This window comes from Oryzias melastigma, linkage group LG9 (genome assembly GCF_002922805.2).
Source record: "Oryzias melastigma strain HK-1 linkage group LG9, ASM292280v2, whole genome shotgun sequence".
In the NCBI taxonomy this organism is placed as follows: domain Eukaryota; kingdom Metazoa; phylum Chordata; class Actinopteri; order Beloniformes; family Adrianichthyidae; genus Oryzias; species Oryzias melastigma.
Window position 1 is genome coordinate 4873696 of NC_050520.1, and position 27029 is coordinate 4900724.

Here is a 27029-nt window from a genome sequence, read left to right on the forward strand (position 1 = left end):
ATATATATATATATATATATATATATATATATATATATATATAAAATTGTTTTTTTTTACTTTGTTTCTGACCTGAGATAATTGTCAAGCTAGAAAATTTGGCAATAAAATATCTGTTATCCTTTTTTATCAAAATAAAACTAAACATTGATGTTTATGACTGTTTTTGCTGGAAAATAATTCATGACTGTGCATGAATGTTTTAGTCTGTTTTTTTATATAAACCTATATCAAGCATTTCGTCATTTACTGCAAAGTTTTTTCTGTTTTGTAAAGAACTTTCAGATGATTTTCCTGGAAAAAAGTCTCACTTTGGCTGCTCTGCCTGCTCCACCATATCTGGTGATGGCGATGGTTCCTCTGAGGTCCACGGTCTTGTTCAGCTGCTCATAGTCACTAGCTTTACCCTGATGGGCGTAAACCAGTTTCCCCTGAAAAGAAAAAAAGACTCTGATCATCTGTTAAATATGATCTTAAATTCCAGTTTTTTATGACTCCTTCCCTGAAACTGTTGATCAATCATGGTGTCATCCAGTCACTATCAGAATAATCTGATGCTCCATGACAGGAACGCGCAGAGTTATCAGCGCCATGATAAGAACTTTAAAGGTTTCAACCCTAAACTTATCTTATCTTTAATCATAAAATGTTTGTGACTCCAATCAAGTTATATCACTTTCTAAAGAGAAGAACTGTCTATTAAACATGGATCTATTTTTATTCAGTTATTTATACTTTATTAAATTTTTTGTTTTTTGTAAATGAATACTTTAAATGTGATTTATCACATTGTAGATTTTAAACATGTGGTTTAAACAATAAAGAGTTAAACATTTGATTCAGCCTAAGCTAAAAATTGTTAGAAATAAAAAGAAAAAAGAAAAGAAGAACAAGTTGTTAGAAAATGAGTGAAAAAAGCAATAAGCACATAAGCAATAAATCATTAATGGTTCTAATAAAAGTGGAAAATGTATTTTGCAGTTTTGTTTTCTCTTTCGGTTGTCTGGAAGAAGCTGATATTATCCCTAAAATTTAAAAATAGATGTAAATATTTTAGTCTTTTTAGAAGTGGTTCCTCAAAGCTGAGTGGATTGATGCTGACGTGACAGTCAGCTGATGATTTTTACAGTTTTGTTGGAGAAACGATGCAATAAAACATGGAAAACTTGTAAAAAATTTTCTGAGTAAAGAGATTTTACTCAACTCCAAATGTGATTTTTCTGGTTTTAAAGAAGGTTTGCGTTTCTCGTGGTGGTCAGTGTTTTACCCTGGGGTGTCCCGCAGGGGCGTAGGCGGCGTATGGCTGAACCACATCAGGATGACTTTGGTCGTCAGTGTAAGGCTTCTCCTTTTCTCTGACCGAGAAAAGCTCAGCGTCAGACGGATCCACTAAAAACAAACAGCGTATGGTTACTGGTCAGTAACTGGAACAACATTTTGGACGTCTTCAGTTCGGTCTCACACACCAACAGTGACCTTGTTGGGTCTGTCTGGGTCAGGGAAGGAGAGGTAGACGGCGTATTCCTGCCTCCAGGCGTCATCCAGGCCGCTGTCAGGGTCTTTCCATCTCTTCAGCATGAACTGAACCGTCTGCTCGTCTCCGGGGGATGTGGCCATGTGAGGGATTTTCGTCAGTTCCCTATAAATCCAGAAACGGCTGAGTCATGTTACGGAAACACTTCAGATGAGGTCCGGCAAAACCCTCAATATAACGTTGATAAAGAAAATTAATTTGTTAAGCTTATAAGCACTCTATGAATATGGCCTTTGTAGACAATGGTCTCACCTTAGATGGTAAAGTATCTTACTAAGTATGTTAAGAACCTTATTTAGCTTATTTTAATATCTTTCTAACTCCCTATAAACCCATTAATAATTTTTCTTATTGTGTTAATAAAGCTTGTTAAGGACTCTTTTTATAAAGTGTTACTAAAAAAACATTTTTAAGAACTTAAAGAGCTGAGAAAGTGTCATGCTGATGCGCTGAGGAACTCGTTTCCAAATGAAAATTAATCAATCAGTTGTCAGAAACTCTTACTAACTCACCGAAGGTTTTGCTCAATCTCAGAAGTTTTCACCTCTGACAAAAACTGCTGGATGAGACTTTCATCCACATCCTTGGCCACATCCTTCACCCAGGACGGCTCTGAAGTGCTGCTCTTTGAGATACCAAAGTGACCGATGAGGATTCCTATGGACAGAACGACGGCCGCACACAGAACCCCGAGCAGCGCCTGCTTCAGCATCGTCCAAAAGCTCCCTGCTCCTCAAACTCAGTAAAAAAGTGATGGTTCCTTTTTTGGGTGCTGTTTAAAAGTCCAGACTCAGGAGAGTGTGACTGTTTTCTGGATGCAACATGGATATGGGTCATAGTAAAGATTACTCATTAATTTTTACAGATGGGATGGACTTTATCCCTCTGTGTGTGTTTGCTAGTGTATGTAACAGAAGGACAAAATGACTTTTTCTTTTTAACTTTCATGTCTTTGCAGCTTCCGAAGTGAATTTTTTTTCCCCAAAATCCTCCGGTGAAAGTCAGTTTTTTTTTGTTTTTTTTAATTATGCTTATTAGAAGAGAATTACTGTAGTTACTGGTGGTAAATAAACCAGTTTTAAACAAATAGAAGAGAGCAGGAAAAGCAAATACACTAAAAAGCAAATACAGTTTGCTCAAAAACTGACTAAAGTCACATGTATCCATTTTTATTGGTGTTTTTTTTATTTTTTTTTTTACATGACCTTCTAACATGACCTAACACAATTTTGGTGATCTATAAGAATTATGACATTAGATTAGGAAAACATAAGGATATTGCTCTGAGGAATTTTCTGAATTTCAACTAAAAGTAGTAATCTTTACACCTTTGGAACTTCTTCAATCCCAAAATGTAATTCCTAATACAAATCAAAGTATTACTAATGGTGGTTGTCTTTGTGTTGTTCAATTCTACTTCTCCTGATACATTTTCTTTCAACCATTTGAGCTGGAATTGTGTTTTAGAGCGTGAAAGTTGTTTTAACACGCTTTACCACATGTGTGCTGTTCTTTCTTTGATTATTGATCCTGTTTTTGATTGACGTTTTTGTTCATTTATTGTAGGGCTGGTTACAATAAAGAAGAGAATAAAATAGAAATGTGGGTTAATAATCAAAAGATAACATTAATTAACCTAGAAAATAAACCAACGTGATTTTTTTAGGTTATGTAAAGAGCACTATTGGGTTATAAATCTATTTTAATCAAAATATATTATTCTTTGGGATCAAACATTTATTTCAATTATTATATGAGGAGTACTAAATGCTTGAGTTCTTTGAGAAGAGATAAGAACATAGGATCACACATAAAAGTGGAGGTAGAAGCACTCAGATAGACTACATCTTGTGTAGACGGTGTAATCTGAAGGAGATCAGTGACTGTAAAGTAGTGGTTGGTGAGAGTGTTTCCAGACAGCACAGGATGGTGGTGTGTAGAATGACTCTGGTGGTGAAGAAGATGAAGAAAGAGAGGGCAAAGGCAGAGAAGAGGACAACTTGAAAAAGGAAGATTTTCATGATTGTTTCATGACTTTTAAGAAACAGTTGAAACAGGCTCTGGGTGGACAGGAGGAACTCCTAAATGACTGGATAACTACAGCTAATGTGATCAGGGAGACAGGTAGGAGTGTACTTGGTGTGTCATCAGGAAAGAACGTTGATAAGGAGACTTGATGTTGGAATGAGGAGAAGAATAAGGGAAATATGTAGAGCTGTGGCAACTACAAAGGAATAAAGTTGATGAGCCATATTAGGGAGTTATGGGAAGCAGTAGTTGAAGCTAGACTTGGTGGTCAGTAACAGTATTTAATCTGGAGGCCCTGTAATCCTGGTGTCTCCACATAAATGGTACACTATACATTGACATTTGTTGTTTTGGTTAGGTGCAAAAAGTTATTCTGTATTCATGTGGTGTTGGTAGATTTGATGTTTTTCTGACATTCATGCTTGTTTTTTTGAGTTGGAAAGATGGACATCAACCAATTGGTGTAATCAGTACTAAAATGACAACAACAGTCATAGTTTTTAAATGAAAACTCCCAAATATTCTGTTTTTAAAATTTACATATTAAATTTTCAATCAAAATCAAAGCATTTTTTTTTGTCCAGATTCCATGTTATTTCTTTCTATTAGGAGGTGGAACACCAAAATACTCCACACATCTGCTTCTGATCCAGCCCTTCTGTTAATTTTTAGAAACCTTTGTGACCCACAAGTCAAAAAGTTTGCCCACCTCTGAGCTAGACTAAGAGCAGAAGTGAACATTTGTGAGCAGCAGTATGGTTTCATGCCAAGAAAGAGCACTACAGATGCAACATTTGCTTTGAGGATGTTGATAGAGAAGTACAGAGAAGGTCAGAGAGAGCTCCACTGTGTCTTTGTAGATCTGGAGAAAGCTTATGACAGAGTGCCCAGAGAGGAACTATGGTATTGTATGAGGAAGTCTGGAGTGACAGAGAAGTATGTTGGAGCAGTGCAGGACATGTATGAGGGCTGTAAGACAGTGGTGAGGTGTGTTCAAGGTGGAGGTGGGATTACATCAGGGATCTGCTCTGAGCCCTTCCTGTTTGCAATGGTGATGGACAGACTGACGGATGAGGTTAGACAGGAATCACCATGGACTATGATGTTTGCAGATGATATTGTGATTTGAGAGCAGGGAACAGGTGGACCAGCAATGCTGTTCAGCATAGAGACAGTGGCACTGAAGACAGGAAGCAGAGCTGGAGGTAGCAGAGATGAAGATGCTGAGGTTCTCTTTGGGAGTGACCAGGATGGATAGGATCAGGAATGAATACATCAGAGGGACAGCACATGTTAGAGGTTTTGGAGATAAAGGCCAGACTGAGATGGTTTGGACATGTTCAGAGGAGAGAGTGAATATATTGGTAGAAGGATGCTGAGTCTAGAGCTGCAGGAAAGAGGTCTAGAAGAAGACCAAAGAGGAGGTTTATGGATGCAGTGAATGAAGACATGAAGGTGGCTGGTGTTAGAGTGGAGGATGCTGAAGACAGGGTTAGATGAAGGAAACTGACCCCTGACAGGACTGAAAGGATATTTCAATATTGCATTCACATTTGCCACTGTTATGAGTGATTTTTTTTTTTTTTTTTCAGTTAAAATACTGCATTAACAGGGGCTGCACGGTGGCGCAAGTGGTTAGCGCTCTCGCCTCACAGCGAGAAGGCCCCGGTTCGAATCCCGGCTGGGACCTTTCTGTGTGGAGTTTGCATGTTCTCCCCGTGCATGCGTGGGTTTTCACCGGGGACTCCAGCTTCCTCCCACCGTCCAAAAACATGCTTCATAGGTTAATTGGTGACTCTAAATTGTCCCTAGGTGTGTCTGTGGGAGTGGATGTGTGTGATTGAGGCCCTGCGACAGACTGGCGACCTGTCCAGGGTGTACCCCGCCCTCGCCCTTCAGTAGCCGGGATAGGCTCCGGCACCCCCGCGACCCCGAAAGGGAAGAAGCGGCTAAGAAAGAGAATAGAGAGAGAATACTGCATTAACCTGCCAAAGGCAATAACCAAAAATGTTTAACCAGATTATATGGGTAATTATTTTTTTAGACTTACATTTTATTATAAACTTAATTTACAATTTCAGAATAATAAATTAAAGAAGAAAGAAATTAAGGAAATAATTTTTAAAATTATTCAACAGTTAGAAAAACTGAAAAAAGAATACCTCCTGAACTAAAAAAACTATGTTTTTTGTAAAGGCTTGGTACTTTGTGAACTATGGTGGAAATTGAATATTTGTTTGAAAAATAAAAAATTAGAATGACAAATGTATACTTTGTTGCTGTGAGATTTAAATTTAGCTTTATTTTACTTTAGACTGATATTTTGGGGGGTTTGTATTAAACTAAATGTGTTGAGTGTGTTTGAAAGATCTGAATAAAACATGTTTTTTAAAGGGAAATTGTTAATAAATAAATAAATAAATAAATAAATGTATTTACGTATTTGTTTATTTGTTTGTTTATTCTATGTACAACACTGTGCCAATCATGTTTATTTAACCATTGCATTAAGTTGCAAATCAATTGATGCTTTCTTGGATCAACAGCGTCCTCTAGTGTTGAGATGTAATAACTACATTGTCATTGTTTTTATTTTTTAGTGAGCAATTTTTAAATACAGTTTGCACTTTCGGCTCTTGATGATTATATGTAGGGTTTCTAGTAGAAAAAAAGTGGTAACATTATTTTGTTGTTGATGTTATTAATCGAGATTTAAACTCGTGCCGGAGTTGCAGCTGCTGATTGGTCCAGCTCTTTCTCCCAGAATGCAGTTCGCCTCCACAGAGTTCTCTTTCACTTTTGTTTTTATCTGTTGGAAGCTGCGTACAGAAAGCGACACGGTATAGTGTATATTTTAATATAAACTGATGTAAATGACTGAAATTATGAGTGTAAGAGAACAAAACATGCAGGTATAAATGTCATATATTTTATGTTAAAGGAAGTGAAGCAGACGCGAAAACGAAAGTAGAATTTCCCAGAGGCTTATCATCATGTAGGATTGAATTATTTCAATGACAATACTTTTGTATGTAAGAGAATAATGTTGCAATATGTAGGCGGATATTTTAATTTTCAAAAACAAAAAAGAAATACCTGAAATTCATTTTGATGTTGGCTTGTTTTAGGTGGAGAATTGCAAGCTGCCTTTGCCACCATGTTTCCTCTCCTGCTCCTCATCTTCACCCTTTTTCCTTCATCTCCTGGAGCTCAAATCCCAAATCAAGACCAGACCAAGGAGATCCCCATTGCCACAAATGGTCAGTTGTTTCCCTGGGATCGCATGAGACTCCCCAAAATAATCTCCCCTCTCCACTATGATCTGAGTCTCCACCCCAACCTCACCACCCTAGACTTTACTGGTGTTGTTCGCATTGACCTGGACGTGCATGAAGACACCAGCGTTGTGATTCTTCATGCAAAGAAAATGCACATATCAGGCGCGCTGCTGCTTGCGCCGGAGGGGGTGAGGCCTCTTCAGGTTCTGGAGTATCCTCGTTTTCATCAGCTCGCCTTGATGTCTGACTTGGTGCTGACCAAAGGCAGGAAGTATGAGGTCCAGCTGGAGTTTGCTGCAAACCTGTCTGACAGCTACCATGGCTTCTATAAGGGCAGCTACCGCACCAGCAGTGGGGAGGTCCGGTACGTCCACAAAACCAACATTTGGGATAAAAAGGGTCATATAAAGCAAGAATGTGAGTCATGGTACCAATAAAATAAAATAAAACCTGTTTATGCTCTACTTTCACAGGGTCCTGGCATCGACACAGTTTGAGGCGACTTTTGCTCGTGGGGCCTTTCCCTGTTTTGATGAGCCGGCCTTTAAAGCCAACTTCACCATCCGGATTATTAGAGAGCCGCGCCACATTGCCATTTCCAACATGCCCAAGGTACACAAACACATCTTCGCCTGATGGCTTTAACACCAATGCCAATAAAAGTGATTGAGCTAATCTGTGAACGATTGTCATCGTCTTAAACAAGTCTGTAAATACCAGAGGTGTGGACTCGAGTCACATGACTTGGACTCGAGTCTTGAATTTGATGACTTAAGACTGTACTTGGACTTTCAAGGCCATTACTCGTGACTTGACTCTGACTTTCAAGGCCATGACTCGTGACTTGTCTCTGACTTTCAAGGCCATGACTCATGCATTGACTCTGACTTTCAAGGCCATGACTCAAAATTTGACTTGGACTTTTAAGGCTGTGACTCGTGACTTGACTCTGACTTTCCAGGCCATTGACTCTGAAAAACTTGCTATTTTTACCAAAATCCAGGATTAAAAAGTAAGTTGACCGAAGCCAACGACTTGCCTGCTGTTGACTCGGGACTTGAGGACAAAGACTTGAGGCTTACTTGTGACTTGGAAAGCAATGACTTGGCCCCACCTCTGGTAAATACCAGTCATTCATAAAATGGTTTAGTTGCTGGATTTTCTTTCATCAGATAATCAAGGCTTCACATTTCTGCTTCTTATGTGCCTCATTTTTCACACTTCCCAGGTGAAGACAGTGGAGTTGCCAGGTGATCTACTCCAGGATCACTTTGACACGACGGTGAAAATGAGCACCTATCTGGTGGCCTACATTGTGTCTGACTTCCTTTCAGTGAGCAAGACTACTCAGCATGGAGTGAAGGTGAGGAACAGACCCCAGTGGGGTGGTCATTTTTTTCTTTCACTGTATATAAGACTAATCTTTGGTTATGATTCCCCTCAGATTTCCATCTACGCTGTTCCAGACAAGATCAATCAGACGGCCTTTGCACTGGATGCTGCTGTCAAGCTTCTGGACTTCTATGATGACTACTTTGACATTCCGTACCCGCTTCCGAAACAGGGTCAGTGGGAATTTTTCGTGAAGGTTTTAAATGAGTTGAGGTTTAGATTTACTGGTCAAAGACATATCAAATGGACAGAGAAGACAGAGTCAGGCATCTTCTGTCAAACGTGACATGTACTCTTGGATCAGTGGTCCTCACTCTTGTCAAAACCCCATATTTTGTTGTGTTTATGTTCCCTGTCCTGCAGACTTGGCCGCCATCCCTGACTTCCAGTCTGGAGCCATGGAGAACTGGGGGCTGACCACCTATCGAGAGACCGGCCTCCTCTTCGATCCGGACAAGTCCTCCGCCTCAGACAAACTGGGCATCACCAAGGTGATCGCCCATGAGCTCGCACACCAGGTGGGTGACCTTTCAGTGATGGTTTTACCTTTAGTTTATGATGACTAGAGATAAATGTGGATTTTGTTTCCAGTGGTTTGGAAACCTGGTGACTATGGAGTGGTGGAATGACCTGTGGCTCAATGAGGGCTTTGCCAAGTTCATGGAGTTTGTTTCCCTGGACATCACCTACCCAGAACTGCAAGTGGTGAGAACTTTTCTTTACCTTTTGAGCCTTTTTCTGAAACAACCCACTTGTAGGACCAGTAAGATGTTGTCTTCACCTCAGGACGACTTCTTCTTGGGGAAATGTTTTGAAGCCATGGAGGTGGACTCCCTCAGCTCCTCCCACCCAGTGTCCACCCCCGTGGAAAACCCCACCCAGATCCAGGAGATGTTTGACGATGTTTCATATGACAAGGTCAGGCTAGCTCTTTCAGAATGTGGTCTGGACGCTCTGAAAGCCTCAGGTTCAATTCAATGAAACGTTTTAACGTGTCTTTTAGGGGGCGTGCATTCTGAACATGCTGCGTGACTTCCTCACTCCTGAGGCCTTTGAGATCGGAATCATCCGATACCTGAAGCGCTTCAGCTATCAAAACACTGTCAACAGCCACCTTTGGGAGAGCCTGACTAATGTGAGTGACGGAGAAAACTTTATTTAGCTGCTCAAAGGTTCTCGTTGTTTCTTTGGAAAAATGGAAGACTTTGTTATCTAATCATCTTTTGATCTATTGTTATAGCATTCTGAGTGGTCTTTCATTAGGATTTTAAATTACGGTGTTATACGACTTCACAGCAGCTTTTCTAGAAATTATTATTTTTTCTTTCTGTGCTCTTTTTCTATGTAAAAAAACTGTTTTTTTTTCTAGAAAGTTGCTTAGTAATTAGGATTTAAGACATTTCACCATAGTCACTTTCAAAACAGTAAATACAAAAATTGTACGCTTGTAACCACATGCAGACTTTAATGTAAATTATGTCTTTTATTGTTAATGTAACAATTTTTTTCTTCTTTACAACTTTACAAGAAAATTTCCTTAGTCAGTTTTCAACTTTCAGTTTGAGCATTAAACAAAATTAATACTGTTCATTGTTTAAGTATTATTTTTATTGTAAAAATGTCAACAGCTGTACTTCTTCAATTTATTGCTGTTCTTGGCTGTATTAGTGCAGTTTTCTTCAACCTTTATTTTACTAAATTACACTTTACATTAATAATAATCACAAGGAATACAGAGAGTCTGTATTAATCATAGTAATTCTCCTTAAAAAGAGTCAAATAAACACAAAGAAAAAGTTTATTATATGATTTTATATTTCTACCTACTCAGTGTGAAACCTTTCCTTGTTAGAATGAACGCTGAGCTGGAAACCCTGCAAAGGATGAATGTTGAATATGAATAATTTCCCAAAGTGCACCTGAAAATTTCTCACACCACACTGGTTGAAAAACACAATTAACCCTTTAACACCTGAGGCGTCGCCGGTGACTCTTAAAAACAAGTATTTAGCATATTGTTACTTTTCAACTGTTAACATGATAATTCCAGTAGATTCTGAAGCTCGACGAGCTGCTTTTCTCCTTCAGAATCTACTGGAGTCCCATTGAAAAGTTACGGTAAATCAAAGATCATAAATACTGGGGCTCCGGTGTTGAAGGGTTATTGTCCCATCTTTGTTCATCTGTTTGAGACTTTTCTGCATGTTCTCAGCCTCATAATTGTTGTGTGTGTTTGGAAGCTGCAGTTTGTCTGTTCTCCTTTTGTGTTCACATTCTTGATCTTTTTATCTTCAGATCTGCAGCACGGATGATTTGGACGAAGGCCGAATGAAGCACACAGAGTTTTGCTCCAAACGCAAACTAAACTCTGGATCCTCTGTGAGTTTTTCTGCTTTTAACAAGAACTTTTCACTGAAAAAACATAACATGTGGCTTTATTTGATTTTGAACGTTAACTACAGTGTTAATTGAATTACAAAAAGTTACAATATGAAGCTTCTGATGCATTTTGAGCTTGAGGAATGTGGACTGATGTGCAGAAGTGGTACTCGGGTGATGAGCTGGATGTCAAGGCCATCATGGACACCTGGACGCTGCAGGAGGGTTTCCCTCTGGTCACCGTGGAGGTCAAAGGGCGGGAGGTCAGGCTCAGTCAGGAGCGCTTCCTGAGGACGGACAACCCCTCTCTCACTGAAGGGTAATAGAAACCCAGTTTTTTGCACATAAAATTCAAATCTTCAAGTCATCTTTAGAGAAATCACTTTTTTTGTCTTTAATTCAAGTATAAAAGCCCGAACAACAGCAGCTATAAAAATATTTGACTCCAATTATCTAATATTTTCCATGCACATGCTCTCATTTATCCGATGTTTTTTTTTCTTTTAATGACTAAATAAGAGAATAAAAAATGGAGATGTCAGTGACATTCTCACAGCTCGAGTCAAACCGAGTTTAAATGAAGGAGAGCAGACATGAGTAACATCATGTGCAGATCTGTAACCTTGGAAAGAGCTCTGACCTGTAAGCAAGGCTGATTTGAACAAGATTGGAACAGATGTTTAGAAAAAAAACATTAAAACTTCTTTATAAACACAACTGAATGAAAGCTGAAAATTGACTGAAAGTTTAAAATTAATATTTTCGGTCAAGTAGTATTTATTTATTTTTGCACATTACAAATAATCATGGACATCTACATCTTCTATGATTAAGTCAGGAAGCTCAATATTGAATTACAAGATTAGCTTTTAAATTTTAGTGTATTTGCTTAAACCAATAACTGAGAAAATCAATTTTATTGATTTTCCTGTAGAGGTTTGATCAATCTTGTGTGTTTGCAGGTTCTTGTGGCAGATCCCGTTGACGTACATGACCAGCGCCTCCAGCTCCGTCCACCGTTTCCTCCTGAAAACAAAATCTGGTGAATGTTTGCAGACTCTTCCTCACAGACATGAACATGAACTCCCCCTCACCCCATGTCTCCTCCCTTTCAGATGTGCTGTACCTGCCAGAGGAGGTGGACTGGGTGAAGTTCAACGTCAACATGAGCGGCTACTACATGGTCCACTATGGCGCCGAGGGCTGGAACTCCATCATCTCCCTGCTGCATCACAACCACACAGCCCTGAGCGGCAACGACCGCGCCAGCCTGATCCACAACGTCTTCCAGCTGGTCAGGTCCGTGTCCTGCAGGAAGACACTTCCTGTTTAATCGCTTCTGGGCGGAGTTACAGTTCGTCACTTGTTTTGCAGTGTAGAGAAGGTGAGGCTGGACACGGCCCTGGAGCTGTCCCTTTACCTGTCCAAGGAGACGGCGATCATGGCGGTCTGGCAGGGCTTTGGGGAACTCGTACCTCTCTACAAGCTGATGGAGAAGAGAGACATGGCTGAGCTGGAGAACCAGATGAAGGTTTGTGGCGTGACACGACGTCACAATCATTTCAGCTCTAAAACCCTCTTAAAAACTACACTGTTGACTGAGGATGGTTGAAGAGCAGAAAGAAACCTTTTTTCTACAGTGATTTGTGTTTAAATTTGCAATATGACTTATATTTCAGATAAAATGTGTCGTATATTAAAGTAATTATTACAAATGAAAAGAAAAACATTAAAAATTCACCTTATTTTATTAGATTATGATATTTATTGGTAGTTTTTCTTCCTCTAATTTCATTATCTTTTTTATTCTCCTCTTTTCTACAAATCGTTTTGTAATAATCTCTATATTTTTCTTATCCAGATTTTAAAAAAGTTAGAAAAAAGTACTAATTTCAGACAAACGTGAGTTTAAGTTTACAACCGGTGGATTTCCAACCACGAAATCAGCAACAACATTTAAAATAAACTTTAACTTATTCTAATGTTCTCTGTATGAGATTTAATTGGATAACAGAGAGAAAATGGAATCGGTTTGCAGTTTAAACTTTAAATGTGGCTCAAAGAAATCTGTGAATCTCGCCTAGAATTCTCTCTGAATTTTTATTCAAAAACATTTAAATTAATTTGTTGAAAAAATTTGTCCTTGTAATTTTTTATATAATGCTTGATACTTTAATGTTAATTTGTAAATTGAAGGACTTTTTTTACTGCTGTGATTTTCAGTTTTTGTATTTGTATTTAGTATTAGGGCCAGTTTACAAACAATTTTTTTAGCTGCTACTTTAAATCTCACAAATGAACAAGAATAAAGTTGTATATTTACAACTTTAAAAGTCATAGGCTATGTTTAAACTTTTTCTCGTAAATTTTCGACTTTTAATCTCGTACATTTATGTGAAAAAAGTTGTAAATTTATGAGTTTAAAAGTTCTATATTTATGAGAAAAAACTTGTAATATTACTTTTTGTTTTTGGGTAGCCCTAATACCCCGCCGTAGAATACAACATGAAAAATAAAGGTGGTGTCACAAAAGTGAGGTTGTGCTGATTAAAATGATGCCAGCCAAAGTGGTAAGTTCAAAAGAAGACAAAAATGAGAAAAAAATTATTAAAAAACTGATTTATCATTTGTTAACAGACCTTTAAAGTTGTCTTTCTCATGCTTGCGATAAATTAAAAATATAACATTTGTCTGACAAATCTAAAAATTGATTTTCATTTATTGATGACCGTGTGAGTGCAGATCAGTCGATCAGACATTGATGGCTGAACTCGTGTCCCTCAGAGCTTCATCGTGGATCTGTTCCGGGGGCTGATCGATCAGCAGGAGTGGAGTGACTCCGGCTCGGTGTCCCAGCGGGTGTTGAGGAGTTACCTGCTGCTGTTCGCCTGTGTCAGGAACTACAGTCCCTGTGTGACCAGAGCCACGCAGCTTTTTAACCAGTGGAGGGATTCTGATGGCACCATGAGGTCAGAGGTCACAGCTGTTTGTGAAACCGCTCCGTCTTCAGTCTGAACTGACGTGTTTGTTGTCGTTTTAGCCTCCCCGTTGACATCACCATGGCCGTGTTTGTGGTTGGAGCTCGCACGCGGGACGGGTGGGACTTCATGTATGAAAAATACCGCACGTCTCTGCAGATGTCTGTGAAGAGCCGGATGAAGTCGGCCATGGCCGTCACAACGATGAAGGACAAGCTCCAGTGGTGAGTCGACGCTAGTCAAAGCATATGAGTTGGAGGATATTTGAAGCTAAGCTTCTCTGTCGGTGTCTCTCTAGGATGATGGAGCAGAGCCTCAACGGGGAGGTGATGAAGACTCAGGACCTGCCTGATGTCATCGTCTCCGTCGCCAGGAACCCTCATGGTTTTAAACTGGCGTGGGACTTCTTCCGAGCGCACTGGCACACTCTGATTCAGAAGTCAGTGACATCATCACACACAAACATTTCAAACAGCAGCAGGTTTGGGATGAGTCCCGAAACGGTTCCAAGTTGGAAGTAGTACTGACGTATACGATACTGCCTGTACTGTATGACAAGACAGTGCTTTATTTTGGACACGTCATTCAATTGTATTCCATCCAGTTTTGCTGCTCAAGTCTAGTCAATCATTTTAACTTTCCAGTGATTGTGGGTGGGCTCACTTAAGAACAGGTGAAGCTGTGAGGGTGGGCGGAGCTTTAGTAAAAATGCGAAGGCAAAGCAAATCAAAGTTTTGCTGTGTCAGTGTAAAAGATTACAGCATCTGCAGTGCAGACTGTCAGAAAGAAAAAAAAATATCTTAGCCACATTCAGGTTCTCTCATTCACCTTGTGACACCAGTTTGTCACATTTAAATGTTTAAGGAAAAACTTGGCGTGTTTTTTTCATGGTTCGAAGAACCTATTCGTGCATAGTTTATGCACTGGAACTGTTAAAAAGTACTAGTTTGGCACTAGCACCGGATAAAATACAAACAGTACCCGTCCCTAGTTTACATAAATGCTTCAAAACCAAAGTCATACAAAAAAAACTGCTCAACTTTCTTTAAAACAGATCATTTCCAGGAGCTGCTTTATAATTCTGAATCATCCAGTGCAGCTTTTTCAAGATTTATTTACTAGAGATATATTTTTGCCTTCCAAACATTAATTCTTTTTTTTGTCAGATAAAATTAGAATGCATATAGGACCAAGATAAATAAAATATCCTACTTTTGTCTGAAATAACCCCCCCCAGGTTAATTCCAATGGTTATTTATCATGTATATATTAAAGGCCAAAATTCTAGATTTGCATGCTTCCTTATGAAAACAAGGTTTCTGCCTTTTCGAATCATAAATGACCCTATTTAATCAAATTCCTATGATTATTTAAGGTCCTGGATTAGTCTGACAAATGTGCCAAAAGTCAAACACGGTGGTGGTAGTATGATGATGTAAAACCTCTTTATGGCTTCAAAGTTTTTTCTACACGTGTTAATTTACTGCATATTAAAAGGTTTCATTTAGCCTAAAGTTAGATGAAATTTGATGAAAAAATCAGAAAAGGAGCAAAAACTTTTGCTTATTCACTATTTTCATGTTCTTTATGGTTTTATTCAGACATGTGAGTAAATCCTCAGATTGCACCAGTATTTTTATATCCTTTAATCAATAAATTCAGAAAGAATAAAGCAATGAAAATAAATAAGTTTGCTAATTTATGCACTTTTTAATACATTTCTCCTCCTCAGAATATGAAGCATGCGGTGCACAAATAAAACCACAGAAGCAAAATCGTCTTTATGAGTAGAATAAAAAGACATTCTCGCGTGGATCCTTTCTGTCTGGAGTTTGCATCTTCTCTTTGTGCATGTGTCTCCAAACGTGTCTGGTTATTGCCTCTAAATGAGTCATTTTAGCTGTAGCTAGAATGGACTCCAGCAATTAATCTTAGTCAGAATGGAACAGGATAATTGATGGAAAACTAAAAAACTCCTCAGTGCTGCTCTTTTCTCCTAAAAGAAGGTCAAGTTTGGAGCTCAATTAACATTATTCTGTGTTTAAACTACAGGTTTGACTTGGGATCGAGCACTCTGTCCTACTTGGTAGGAGGAGTTACCAACCAGTACTCCACAAGAGAGAAGCTTCACGAGGTGAGAGATCAGTTCAGGACACTTTTGCCCCTCACCATAAAAAGGTCTGTTAGCACACATACGGATCACTCTGTCAATCGATGGAAGGAGTCATAAAAAGAGATGAAATACAGTATAAAGGAGACTTTTAACTTTTACATAATAAATACTACTAAGTACACTCTCATTTAAGATGAAGGATTTTGTATAAATTTGCAAAGATTTTCTATTAATTAAAACCAACATTTTGACCAAAATCTGTTAATTTAAATCTGTGAACTTTTGTTTCTCTGTACGAGTGTGTTCTTGTTTATCATTTTCCTTTTGCGTTTAGATCCGAAGCTTCTTCGACTCCCTGACGGAAGAGACGGGCTCGAAGATGAGGTGCATCCAGCAGAGCTACGAGACCATAGAAGACAACATCCGCTGGATGGACAGGAACCTCCCTCTGCTGCAGGCGTGGCTGAACAAACATGGTAGCCGAGAGCGTCACGAGGAGCTGTGAGGGAGGGGGGGTGTCACACAGGCCGAAGCTGGAGCCAGAAATCCACTTTTTTTACTTGATGAAACATTTTTTTACCTGGTAATTTTTTTAACGGGTAACTAAAGTATGAAAATTATCCTATGTGGATTTTATATTTGGAAAGGTTTTGTGTCTTTGACAAACTTTTTACAAAAAATAGGTAAAAATGAATTATTACATAAGTTACAATGCATTCGATCTTAGATTATTTGGATTAAATATTTAAATTTTTTAATGTTGTTGTATTTTAAGGTACAATTGTGGGACCTGAACATTTTTGCTGGAATTAGTGTGTGTTTCTGTGGGTTTGTGTGGGGCTGGGTTACGTTCAACAGCAGTGACGTTTGAATTTTGTTTTTATTGCACTATTTTTTTTAATGCTATAAAAATAGTAAATGTTTCCAAAAAAAAAATATTGTGCGCAGCAAATAGTTAATAGTTGTAAAACATTTAGTATCTGATCATTTTTCTCATCAGTTCATCAAAGAAAAACGTTCAAACTTGAATAAAGTAGAAACAAAAACAAAACAGGCAAAAATAATAAATACGTTTTAAATAATATAATTCATGAAGATGAAGTAAAATATTGTAATTTGTGTAGAAAATAATATAAAAATCTATTTTTTTGTAATCGAAAGCTTTTTCGAAAGTCCTACATTATGTTTTGAATAAATAAAAAAAAAACATTAATGGTAAAACTTGTCTTTAAACTGTAAGAATATAAGATAAACTTTAATACAGAGCAAGCAAAAATACCTAAGAACCAGAATTGATCAGTTAAACATTTAACAAGGATTTGTATTGTTTTGTTTAGAAATGACATTTTTGGGGATTTATTTTTTTATGTGCTTTTATTTTCTCAACCTTTGACAGACTTATTTCTGGATGAATTAAGAGACGACTTTGACTGTCACTGAAAAGATTTAAAAAGAAACTGTAAAATCTGCTGGAAAACACAAGAAACATTTTTGGTTTTCAGTTTTCTGATTTTTGGGTTTTTGTTTTCTGTAAACCATAATCAACAAAACCACAACAAATAAAGACTTGAAAGATTGAAATTGGTGTTTAGTATTCCATATCAAATCAAAGTTTCATTTTTTGTTTTTTTTTAAATCCACTGACAAAATACAATAATTAAAAGTTAAATAATTTTAAACATGCTTTAAATCAGAAAGGTTTTTTTCTCATGCATTTGCAGATTTATTTCTGGTAAATTTACAATTTTTACTGAAAGATAAAAAAATAAAGAAAAATATTAAATCTTTGCATCTCATTAAAACGTTTGTCTTGAGACATAATTAGGACATAAGTTATTTTTTATTGTTTAATATTTCCAGTTTTATAGCATTATGGTACCTCCAATAAGAATATGTTTATAGAAGAAGCTAAACTAAACTATTACTATTACAGTATTTTAAATTTGATCATACTGAAGCCTCACATTTATTATTTTAATATAAATATTGTTTTATGAAATATACATATATTTATATATTAGTAGCAAAGTTAATTAGTCAAATTCTATTTCTTTTTTTTTTTTTTTACTTTTTCTATGATTTAATCAGTCAACAATATATTCATAGATAACTGAGGCTGATGGAATAAAATACAACCAAACGAAAAAGTCTGAACGAAAAAAATTTATTATTGCTCGGCCCAACGCAACATGAGGGTTTTTAATATATGTTATGTATAAATTAAAAAGTCGATCCCATAAAAAAGTTAAAATTCTGGGATTAAAGTCAGATTTTCTTTGCCTTTTTATTTTTCTTACACCGTGACCATAACCCTCTTCCATACTCCCACCACAGTTTGTTTTGATAAATGAAAATAATTCATTGTTTTTTGTCATTTGGAGTCAGTGAGACATCGCTCTTTTGCCACCAGCGACATCTAGTGGTCTTTTTAACAATTGCAACTATTGTTACATCCAGATTGACGGCGTGTTGTTGAAATTTGGATTAGATCTGTAACATGTGTGAAGCCAGTTCACTCAGAACCTTAAAGAAAAACATAGAATAACATCCATAATCAGAACCTGCTGAATCCCTCTCAGGGTCACAGGGCTGCTGGAACCAACCCTGCTTCTGTTGGACGAAGGATTCATCCTGAACAGGATGGTAGTTTGTTTCCAGGTAACACACTCACACCTAGAGGCAATTTAGAGTCACCAATTAACCCAGGAAGTACACTGTTGGACTGTGAGGGGAAACGGGAGTGTCCAGAGGAAACCCACACATGCATAAGGAGAAGAACGTCTCACTGTGAAGTGAAAGTGCACCGTGCTGCCCTAAACAACAGCCTTTCAAAATAAAACCTAGAAATTTACAGGAAGCTGGTAGAAAAATGCAAGAAGGTAATGGTGACAGAAACTGGAATACAATGATACATGCAAGAGCCTTTTTAATGGATAAGAAGGTTAAAATGGTTTGATTATGGATAAATCATTGTTTTTGTAATGACTATGAGTGTAACAATTAATGGACTTAATTGATGAATCGATTTTTGTTCTTATGATGCAACCAGATCAATCTGTCTTAACCCAAGTGACCTATATCCTTATAAAATTCTTTCAATATGAAATACATCAATTATAATCTGTTGCAAAATATCATTTGTATTGAAATGTGGTTTATTTTACTACAGTGAATCATATTGTCAACAACAAATGATATGAATCGGTTGATGGTTGGTGGATGTTTCTTAGCTGCTCGATAAATGCTTTCAAATATCATCCATTTTATTTTACATTCAACTAAATTTAAAGAGATATGTTCCAATTAGGCCCTGACTCCACTTGATTGTCATGGAGTTGCTGCCGTTTCCCCCAGTGGAAGATCAGAATTCAGAAGGGACTGGAGGTTAACTCAAAAGTATTGACTCAATGAAGTGTTTCAATGTCTTTTTCCATATAATAAAACGACATTAGAACAATTCTCATCTTTATATGCTGATTTTTTACTAAACTCAAGCATAAGAATTCAATGCTCAGGACCGGAGTCTGGAAAAAAAGCTCTTTTCTGAATCACGATGAACTCTTCTGACCTTCTGTCTGTAAGGTGACTCAGCTCGCAGCTTTAGATAAAACACCTGTTTCTTTAAATCCTCCAGAGCTGCCATAAATTCTTCTCCTTTATAACAAACCACCGAAACAGAGAAAACGAGGCTGAAACGGCCTAAAAACGGAGAACATCTTCACACGCAGCCGCTCTGCTGGACCAGCAGAACACAAATATGACAGAAAAGCAGATTTCTGAGTGTCTCAGGTAAACACCGGACTCGCTCCCATGCATGAGCACACACTGACCACCCCCCCTCCTCACCAGACCTCCCACAATAAAAACTGCACTCTGCTCCAGTGAGTTTGCCCTCCCTCCCAGCTCCACACCTGAGAAGAGACGACGCCGGCTGAAGGCAAGAGTCTGTGATTCCCTGCTTTTGCTTCTACTTTCTGTTAATCAAAACCAGCTTTTTCACTGTTGAAATCTTAAATTTATAAAATCTTTCAAATGAAATGACTCAGAAGATGTTACAATTATGGGCAACACTTTGATTTCTGGCCTCATCCTTCTCTCTTGTTAAAGTCATATTTGTTCCTCTGCTTTTGTTTGACGTCTCATTAAAGCCGCTTAGATGATCTCTCAGCACAAATCGTATTGGAGAAGTCGAACCCTCAGAGTGGAGTTTCTACATCCTTCTGCGTTTCTCCCTCCATCCTTTTTCAACAATTGTTAAATATTAATTCAGCTTAGACATAAAAGCCAATTAAAACTTGCGATACATGTCGCCAACCTTCAACCTTCAGTCATGAGTGACTTGCTTGTGATTCAGGCTTGTAAATCAGCTGCGTTATAACCTTTATTGCTCTTTTTCTTTGCTGTTCCAAAGCAAAATATAGCAGCGATATTTTAAGGAAATTAAAGCCTTGTAGATGATTAAAAAATACTAATCGAAATGAGTTTGAAGCTAATCAAATAAAGGTCTTCGTTAGTGAAATTAGAGGTGCTTAAACATGTGGATTTAGTGACTCTTGAGTACCACATTTTTTGTGCCGGCTTTATAAAATGTTAATTTTTTAACTCAGAAAAGTGCAAAATGGATGTTTGCTTGTACAATAGCTTCAAACTATTCCTTATGCAATAATAGGTTGCATTTATCTGATATTTCTTATGGAAATTCCTCTATTTGGAGGCTCAATTCGGTTTTTTGATGTTAGGATGACATTGATGTTATTTTAGTCGACACATAAAAGAAGATTCCCATCATCATGATGGATTTGGTAACCTGAAAGGCCAGAATTAGCTTGTTATCAGATGCAAACTTCTGACTCCTCCTTCACTTTTTCTTAATGCTCCTCATGTTAGACATGAACCTGTGCTGGAGTTCTCTGGAGTTTTGCATAACGTCTTAACATAACATGTCAGCCTGTAAGAGGTTATTGCAGGACGCTTGAAGTTAATCATATCTTCACCTACAGATAAAAAGATAATAAAACACTCCTGCATTCCTGAGACTCGCTTTTACGAGTGCAAGGTGTATTTTCTTATTGATCCAGAAGATCTTTGAGTTACTCAACTTGGTTTCAAAGCTGAAAGCTGGACGTAAAAACAGAATAAATGTTTCACAAATCACTCTTTGCTTTCAGGTTTTTCTCAAGTTCGAGGCTTCAGCTCCAATTAAAGGACAGAAATGGATCACTTTCCTTTTCTCGAGTAAGAAATCTTTTCACTTAATAGTTGGGATTTTCTGTCGGGGTGCATTGACTGCAAATGAGAACTGGACCAAGTGAATATACTGTCACCCAAAAAAAAATAGGAGCTGGTCACAACATGACCCAAAGATGGCGCCAGAGCATCATTAGCCGGGAGTCTTTGAACGAAGTTTACTCTCTTCCCCGAGAAAAAACACTGGAACCAGGTTACAGGTAGTGTTAGGGTAAAGGTAAGGGACACGGTTAGGGTTATCAATCTACTAGTATAGATACGCAGATTCAGCTTCCGGCTACAGTTGAGACATTTCCACTTCTGGTTCAATGTTGTGTTTGGGCGCCATCTTACCTGCAACCAGGTCCCTCTCATGGAACTCCCAGTTCCAACCAAATGAAATTAAGTCAGTCACCATTCTTTAAGCAATACTAATGCTGCCATGTTGGAGCCAGACGTCATCAGTAAGCAGGTAACGTGAGGTAACGTTTCCATGGCAACCACTATCACCAATTAGGAGTGAGCTTGGAGGTCCGCACCGCTATCTCTGAAAGCGGGCTACACAAAATCTGTCAAAGGTTTCAAACGTTGAACATGGGGGCCAACAGGCTCCACCTACTTTTGTTGGAGTATCTGATTTGCTAGTTCATAACTTCAAGATACTGACTATTTTAGCAAATATAATGATTGAAAAATAGCTGTGCAATAGAAGTCTATGGGATTTTGGCTTCCTAGAATGTGAGAGGAGGGGGGGGGGTCGCTCAGTCCAGTTCTCTTATACAGTAAATGGTCAAAAACTTTTGTTGAAGAGTTTGGCTTCAAGTTGAATGTCTGCACACATCTTTATTCCTCTCCAAGGCTTTTTCTGGGTGTCTTCGGCTTCGGACTGGCCATCATGTTCTGCACCACCTTCTGCAGATGCTGCCTTCGCTTGAGGGAGCAGCAGGCTCAGAGGGACGCACAGTTGCGCAGCGAGCCTGACGGTCAAATGCGCTCCATCTATTTCATTCCCTTCCCTCGAAGCTTGTCGCATGCAGCCAGCGAGGACGCCCAGAGCCCCGAGCTTCTCGACGAGCTTCACAGACCTCCACGATACAGCACCACCGTCTTCTACGAGCTTCCACCTTCCTATAACGAGGTGAGGATAAGATCAGTACTGGGGTGTCAAACTCATTTTGGTTCAGAGGCCACAATCACCGGACCAGTAACATAATAGCAAAATAACCAACGGTCAACTCAGTAATCTGTAGCTTTGTTTTTGTTTTGTTTTTTTTTCTTAGCTGGAAAAAAATGTCTCAACCTAGTAGCCTCATCAGTTACTATTATTATTATTGGAGATATTTTTTTCCTTTTTGACAATGACATTTTGGTGATTGTGGTGTCACACCTGATACAGTAACAAATTCCCTTAGTGGCAGAATTGTGAATTGCGGCAATTTCTGTAAATAACCATAACTTGCCTCAGGAATAGGCCGGATGTTTGACACTCCTAGTTTAGTAAATAGAAGCTCTGATAAACCTTATGGAGTATTCACATCAGACGCGGCAGGTTTGTCAAAAATTGACACACGTCAAAAGCACATAAAATTAATGATTATAGCTGCGTAGCAACAGCCGAAGTTGTTCTGGACTGTTGCCACATCATGTAAAACACGGATGATGTTGAGCGAGTATCTTGGGATTATATGTTTTGGAGAGCTCTACAGAAGTGCCAGCAAACACATGGCTGTGTTTGAGCTTTAACCTGAAAGGTGGAAAAAGAAACAAAACTGGAGGATCTTTTTATTATTGTCTTAATGAAGATAAGAAAAGCATCATAAGCCCATGAAGCTAGAGCGATCCTGCGTGCTACAACGGCACTTGCGGCGGCTCTCCAGGCTGCTGGGCAGCTAACCGCCGGTGGGCAGGCAGAGTGTGCTCTGGTGCCCAAGGACCCACAGCCTGGGCAGTAGACCTCGCTAGATCTGTGGGGCGCCTGGGCAGCAGTGATCATAATTAGCTCTGCAGGAGCCTGGGGAAGCTAAGCTATCCACCGTGCGGCTGGCTAGCGAAGCCATTGGTCCAGCTCCATGGTCTCTGTGACAGGCTGGCGGTCTGTCCAGGGTGTATCCCGCCTTCATCCAACAGTAATTGCGACAGTCTGCAACCACGGCCCTCGTGGGTTAAACAATTTGAAGGAAGTACAGGATGAAAATCTTGAATCTCTGTTTCTACCCTTTTATCTAGTCACTGAAAATGTCGTGCCCAAAGCTGAGTCCCTGATTGGTTGATGCCCAAATCGTGACGCTCCACGTACCACGTCTTTACATTGACTTACATTAAAACTTGACACCTCGGCCGTGTTCGGTGTGAACGGACGATGAAACTGTATTACCAGCTCTTCCATTTGTGTGTTTCTGTTTTTCAGCTGGGACTTAAACCAGACGATTCCCCCCCTCCATACACAGAACAGGACTTCTCCAGGTTCCCCCCACCTCCTCCTCCACCCCCGCTGCCCCCCACAGACACGCCACAGTCCAGAATACAGGCCCTCCCATAGGGCATCCTCCTACTGTGCCAGTTATGGACAGTCCGGCACCCCCCTCCCCTCCTCCATGGACACCAGTCTGCAAACGTCTGCTGGTTTTCGTCTTTATTGTGGAGCTCCTTTTTTTATTACAGAGAGGAAAGACGTGAACAAGCTGCTGACATGCACACAGCTGTAAAAGTGCAGCTGTTTCTCACTAAACTGAAGCAGACTTTGCTCTCACTGTTGGTTTTGTTCAAATGTTGCTGTGTTTGCGACATTTCATTAATCTTCCTCGGGAGTGTTTGTTTTTGCATCTCTCTAATATCAGTAATAATCAGCTTTGGGTTTTGTTGCATTTTTTTAGCATCAAAGTTTATTTTACAAGAACTGACATATTTTGAAACATGCAGTTTACCCCAAAAATAGAATCAGTTTTCCAAATATCGCTTGTTTATCTGCATGAAAAACAACAAGTTTGGAGCTTAATGTTTGTTTAAATTTTTCTAAAACTGTACAATGAAAAAAGTAAAACATTGAATCAATTAACAAAATTTATGTAATTTGTTACATTTAAAATTATTAGCTTGTATCAAATTAAAATTTTGATCTCAAAATTTTAATGTAATATAAATTAATTAATTTTTGTTAATTGATTCAATGTTTCACTTTTTTCAGTGTAACAGTCAACTTACAATCCTGTTATTTATCCTGAAGAGTTTAAAAGATTATTTTATAAAATAACTTTGAGATTTAATATTGAGTTTTCCTTTTTCCCTTAAAAAAAGTTTAAATTAATTTGTAAATTTTGAAGAGTCTCATTTATTTGTGCTTTCATTGTCCACATTATGGAATTAGAGTGTTAATAGTGTCAACTCTTTGACAGTTTCCTATGAAAACTTTAATTCTGCTCAGAATCTTTATTTTCTCTGTCCAACTCTTATCTTTATGGGGAAAATGTATATTTTACTTAAACTTGTTTTCTTTGTAATGCTAATTCCACTGAAATGGAGCCGAAAAAACCCCAACAAAATGTGTTTACTGTATGAGAGTTGAAGGAACAGATGAAGCTGGAATATTTCAGGATGGAGGACGACACAGGAAATCAGATTTTATGTTCTTTTTCTGTGTGTGTGTGTGACAGAATTAATTTAAATGTCAGATTTTTGTTGTATTTTTGAAACACATTGATCTGAGAAAAAAAAATATGAATCCAAAAACATGTGAGTGGGAGTTAGAGTAGCTGGTCTACCAAAACTCTCAACAATATTGTCAACTACAGTCTTTTAAATCATACAAATATACACAATTTTTGTGTTCCAACAAAATGTTAGCTCCCAATTTGTGTTTAAGATTATACTTTATATTGAAACCTGGTCTAGGTTTTAAATAATGAATTCAACAAGTTTTTAGATAAAATATCACAACTGCATGTTAGCAATAATAAATATGCTCTTTTGATATAATTAAACTTTAAAAAGGCAACAGAAAAGTTAGTTTTATGTCCAGTCAACAAAATATTCAGTTTTTTTTTTAAATAATACAAATGAATAAAAAAAACACAACTTTTTTCTTTGTCATTTCTTTTTTACAAATCGCTTGAGTCCACTCCAAATGTATTTTTCCTTCTCTGACTTTAAAATATGCTTTAGTTTCAGACATACATCATATTTTCTAAATTTAATTCCAGACTTTTGTGCCTTTTAGATATCAGTTTGTCTTAAACTCTGTTATTATTTGATATCCTGCATTTTTTTTCTCTGAAGCATTTTTGTGGCAACATACTATTTATAGCAAGATTCACACCTCTATCCATTTTCCCTAAATCAGACACGTGCTTTTTAAATACCATTTTAAAAATGTTAACATTCTTTGTTAATTCCCTATTAATCGCCTTGATTCTTAAAACAGAACTGACTTTATTTGTAGTTCTTTGCATTATCATTGTAGTCTTTTGCCATTTTTTTCTGTTTTTCTTCCTGTGGCTGCAGCTAAGATTTAAAAACAAAACATTTAGTATTAAAGGTTGAAACTGCAAATGCATCCAATTCAGTTATAAAACTGTGAAGGGACAAACGGAAGACTATAAAATGACGGAGCGGATTTTACTCTTTATTGTTCTAATCCAAGAGATGCATTCAGGGCCTAATCTTGCACCTTATTTAAAATTCAGACTTCTGTTTGATAAAAAGGAAAGTTTTGTTGCTTCCTCCTCTTTATGTATTTCAATTTTATGCGTATTTAAAGTCAAAATTAACAGAAAAATCAAACAAAGCTCTCAAAAATGTAAATATAGATGGTTTATTGAGTCTGTTTGGTGTCTGTTTGACTTACTTAAGTCATCTGTAGCCTGTTAGCAGGTCTTTGAGGATCTTTACTTGGCACAGACTGAATTGTTATGAAACTCCTTTCTTCCCGTTTGGAGGTGTTGACCGTATTTCCAATCAGAAGGAGCACAGTGCGGCATTTACTGCCCAGGTGAGTGACTGTAAAGGTAAAACCTACTGATACATTGGAGCCAAGCAGGCCTGGCATGGAGATTATTACACAGAGATAAGTAGAAAGTATGACTTAGCAAAGAAGAAGTGTTGGAAGGAGCAATCATTTTCTTAACATCTTTTATTCTCTTTTTATATTTTTTTCCAGTTGCATTACAACCCCTAGACAGGACTCTGCATATATTTTTGTTGGCTTTACACATACATGATAATGTTTTATGAAATAATTTGTATTTACTCCTACCAAAAGAACAGGAGTGATGAAGTACAAAAAATGTACTGCATAGATCCACCAAACTTTATTTTAAATGAGAATGATGAAGTTTTCATGTTTAATTTTGAAATTTAAGCTAATATGTATCCATTAGGGAGGGTAATTACTGATAAAGGAAAAGGTTTTCCCGTGAACAAAAGGTGTGACAATTTTTCCTCTGAGTGTTTTCTGGGTGTTTTCCTTCACAGGACACAACTGACATTCAACAAAGGGTGTGATCTGACAGACAGCATTCCTGTGTGAGTCTTGTGTGAGGATGGATGATAACCCGGCTAAGTAGCAGCAAAATATGGATCTATTTAAAGACTTGGATCTGCTTTTTTTAAGTTGTAGCTTCTCCCATGTAAGCAGAGGATTATTTTTCCTTTAAAAACATTTCTGGTGTTAGATTTTTTGCTTAAAAAGTTAAAATGACTATGAAGCAGCATTTTTTTAAATTATTTGTTCAAAAAGTTTATATTTATAGACATTCAGATCAGGTGAAATTGAACGTTTAACTTCTTGCAGGCTGTCTTTTGATTGGCTCAGAGTTCACAGATGGAAACCTCAAACTTTCCACGCACAGAGCCGACAGACGAGTTGAAGGATCTGTAAAGACTGAAGCTTTGAACTCCTTGGTAGCTTTAGGAAGAACCACTTACTGCAGCTTCTGTTACATCATCACATCGTTGATTTTATTCTTCATTAAAATAAAGAAAACAGTTGAATAAAAACGTTTGCAGACACAGTTTGTTTGAGAAAAAACAAACTGCTTCCACTGCTCCTTTTTGGGAATTCATCCGTCCTTCACAGCCAAAAACAAACTATTTAAGTCAAGATTTAC

The 27029-nt window shown here is 37.8% G+C and overlaps 2 protein-coding genes and 1 long non-coding RNA gene across 4 annotated transcripts in view; 1 reads left to right on the top strand and 2 right to left on the bottom strand.

Moving 5' to 3' along the window:
* Positions 1 to 3078, bottom strand: part of naaladl1 (N-acetylated alpha-linked acidic dipeptidase like 1) — an 11713-nt gene extending 8635 nt beyond the window's left edge. Inside the window, exons 1-4 of the mRNA XM_036213738.1 lie at positions 2047 to 3078; positions 1467 to 1639; positions 1268 to 1389; positions 312 to 431 (exon numbers count right to left, since the gene is read on the bottom strand). Of these exons, the coding sequence (XP_036069631.1) occupies positions 312 to 431; positions 1268 to 1389; positions 1467 to 1639; positions 2047 to 2246 (615 nt within the window). The 5' untranslated portion in view covers positions 2247 to 3078. The remainder of the gene's footprint in view (positions 1 to 311; positions 432 to 1267; positions 1390 to 1466; positions 1640 to 2046) is intronic.
* A 3206-nt stretch (positions 3079 to 6284) lies between these two features.
* On the top strand, positions 6285 to 24619 carry erap1b (endoplasmic reticulum aminopeptidase 1b). Of its 2 annotated transcripts, XM_024276092.2 has the most exons (22): positions 6285 to 6402; positions 6691 to 7204; positions 7314 to 7452; positions 8069 to 8203; positions 8285 to 8405; positions 8596 to 8750; positions 8824 to 8937; positions 9019 to 9150; positions 9236 to 9367; positions 10528 to 10611; positions 10773 to 10930; positions 11574 to 11653; positions 11727 to 11910; positions 11986 to 12142; positions 13396 to 13580; positions 13652 to 13813; positions 13888 to 14028; positions 15642 to 15723; positions 16037 to 16178; positions 20871 to 20937; positions 21787 to 22066; positions 23336 to 24619. In XM_024276092.2, the coding sequence occupies exons 2-20, from the start codon at positions 6720 to 6722 to the stop codon at positions 20903 to 20905; spliced, it is 2823 nt and encodes a 940-aa protein (XP_024131860.1). In that variant the 5' UTR covers positions 6285 to 6402; positions 6691 to 6719; the 3' UTR covers positions 20906 to 20937; positions 21787 to 22066; positions 23336 to 24619. The 2 variants fall into 2 exon arrangements, with proteins under 2 accessions (XP_024131860.1, XP_024131861.1); XM_024276093.2 differs by lacking the exons at positions 20871 to 20937; positions 21787 to 22066; positions 23336 to 24619 and having other exon boundaries at positions 16037 to 17283.
* On the bottom strand, positions 11781 to 21418 carry LOC112148760. Its single transcript, XR_002919690.2, has 3 exons — positions 21283 to 21418; positions 12032 to 12097; positions 11781 to 11919 (listed from the first exon to the last, which is right to left on the bottom strand). It is a non-coding gene; the product is annotated as an uncharacterized LOC112148760 (long non-coding RNA).
* Positions 24620 to 27029: the final 2410 nt, after the last annotated feature.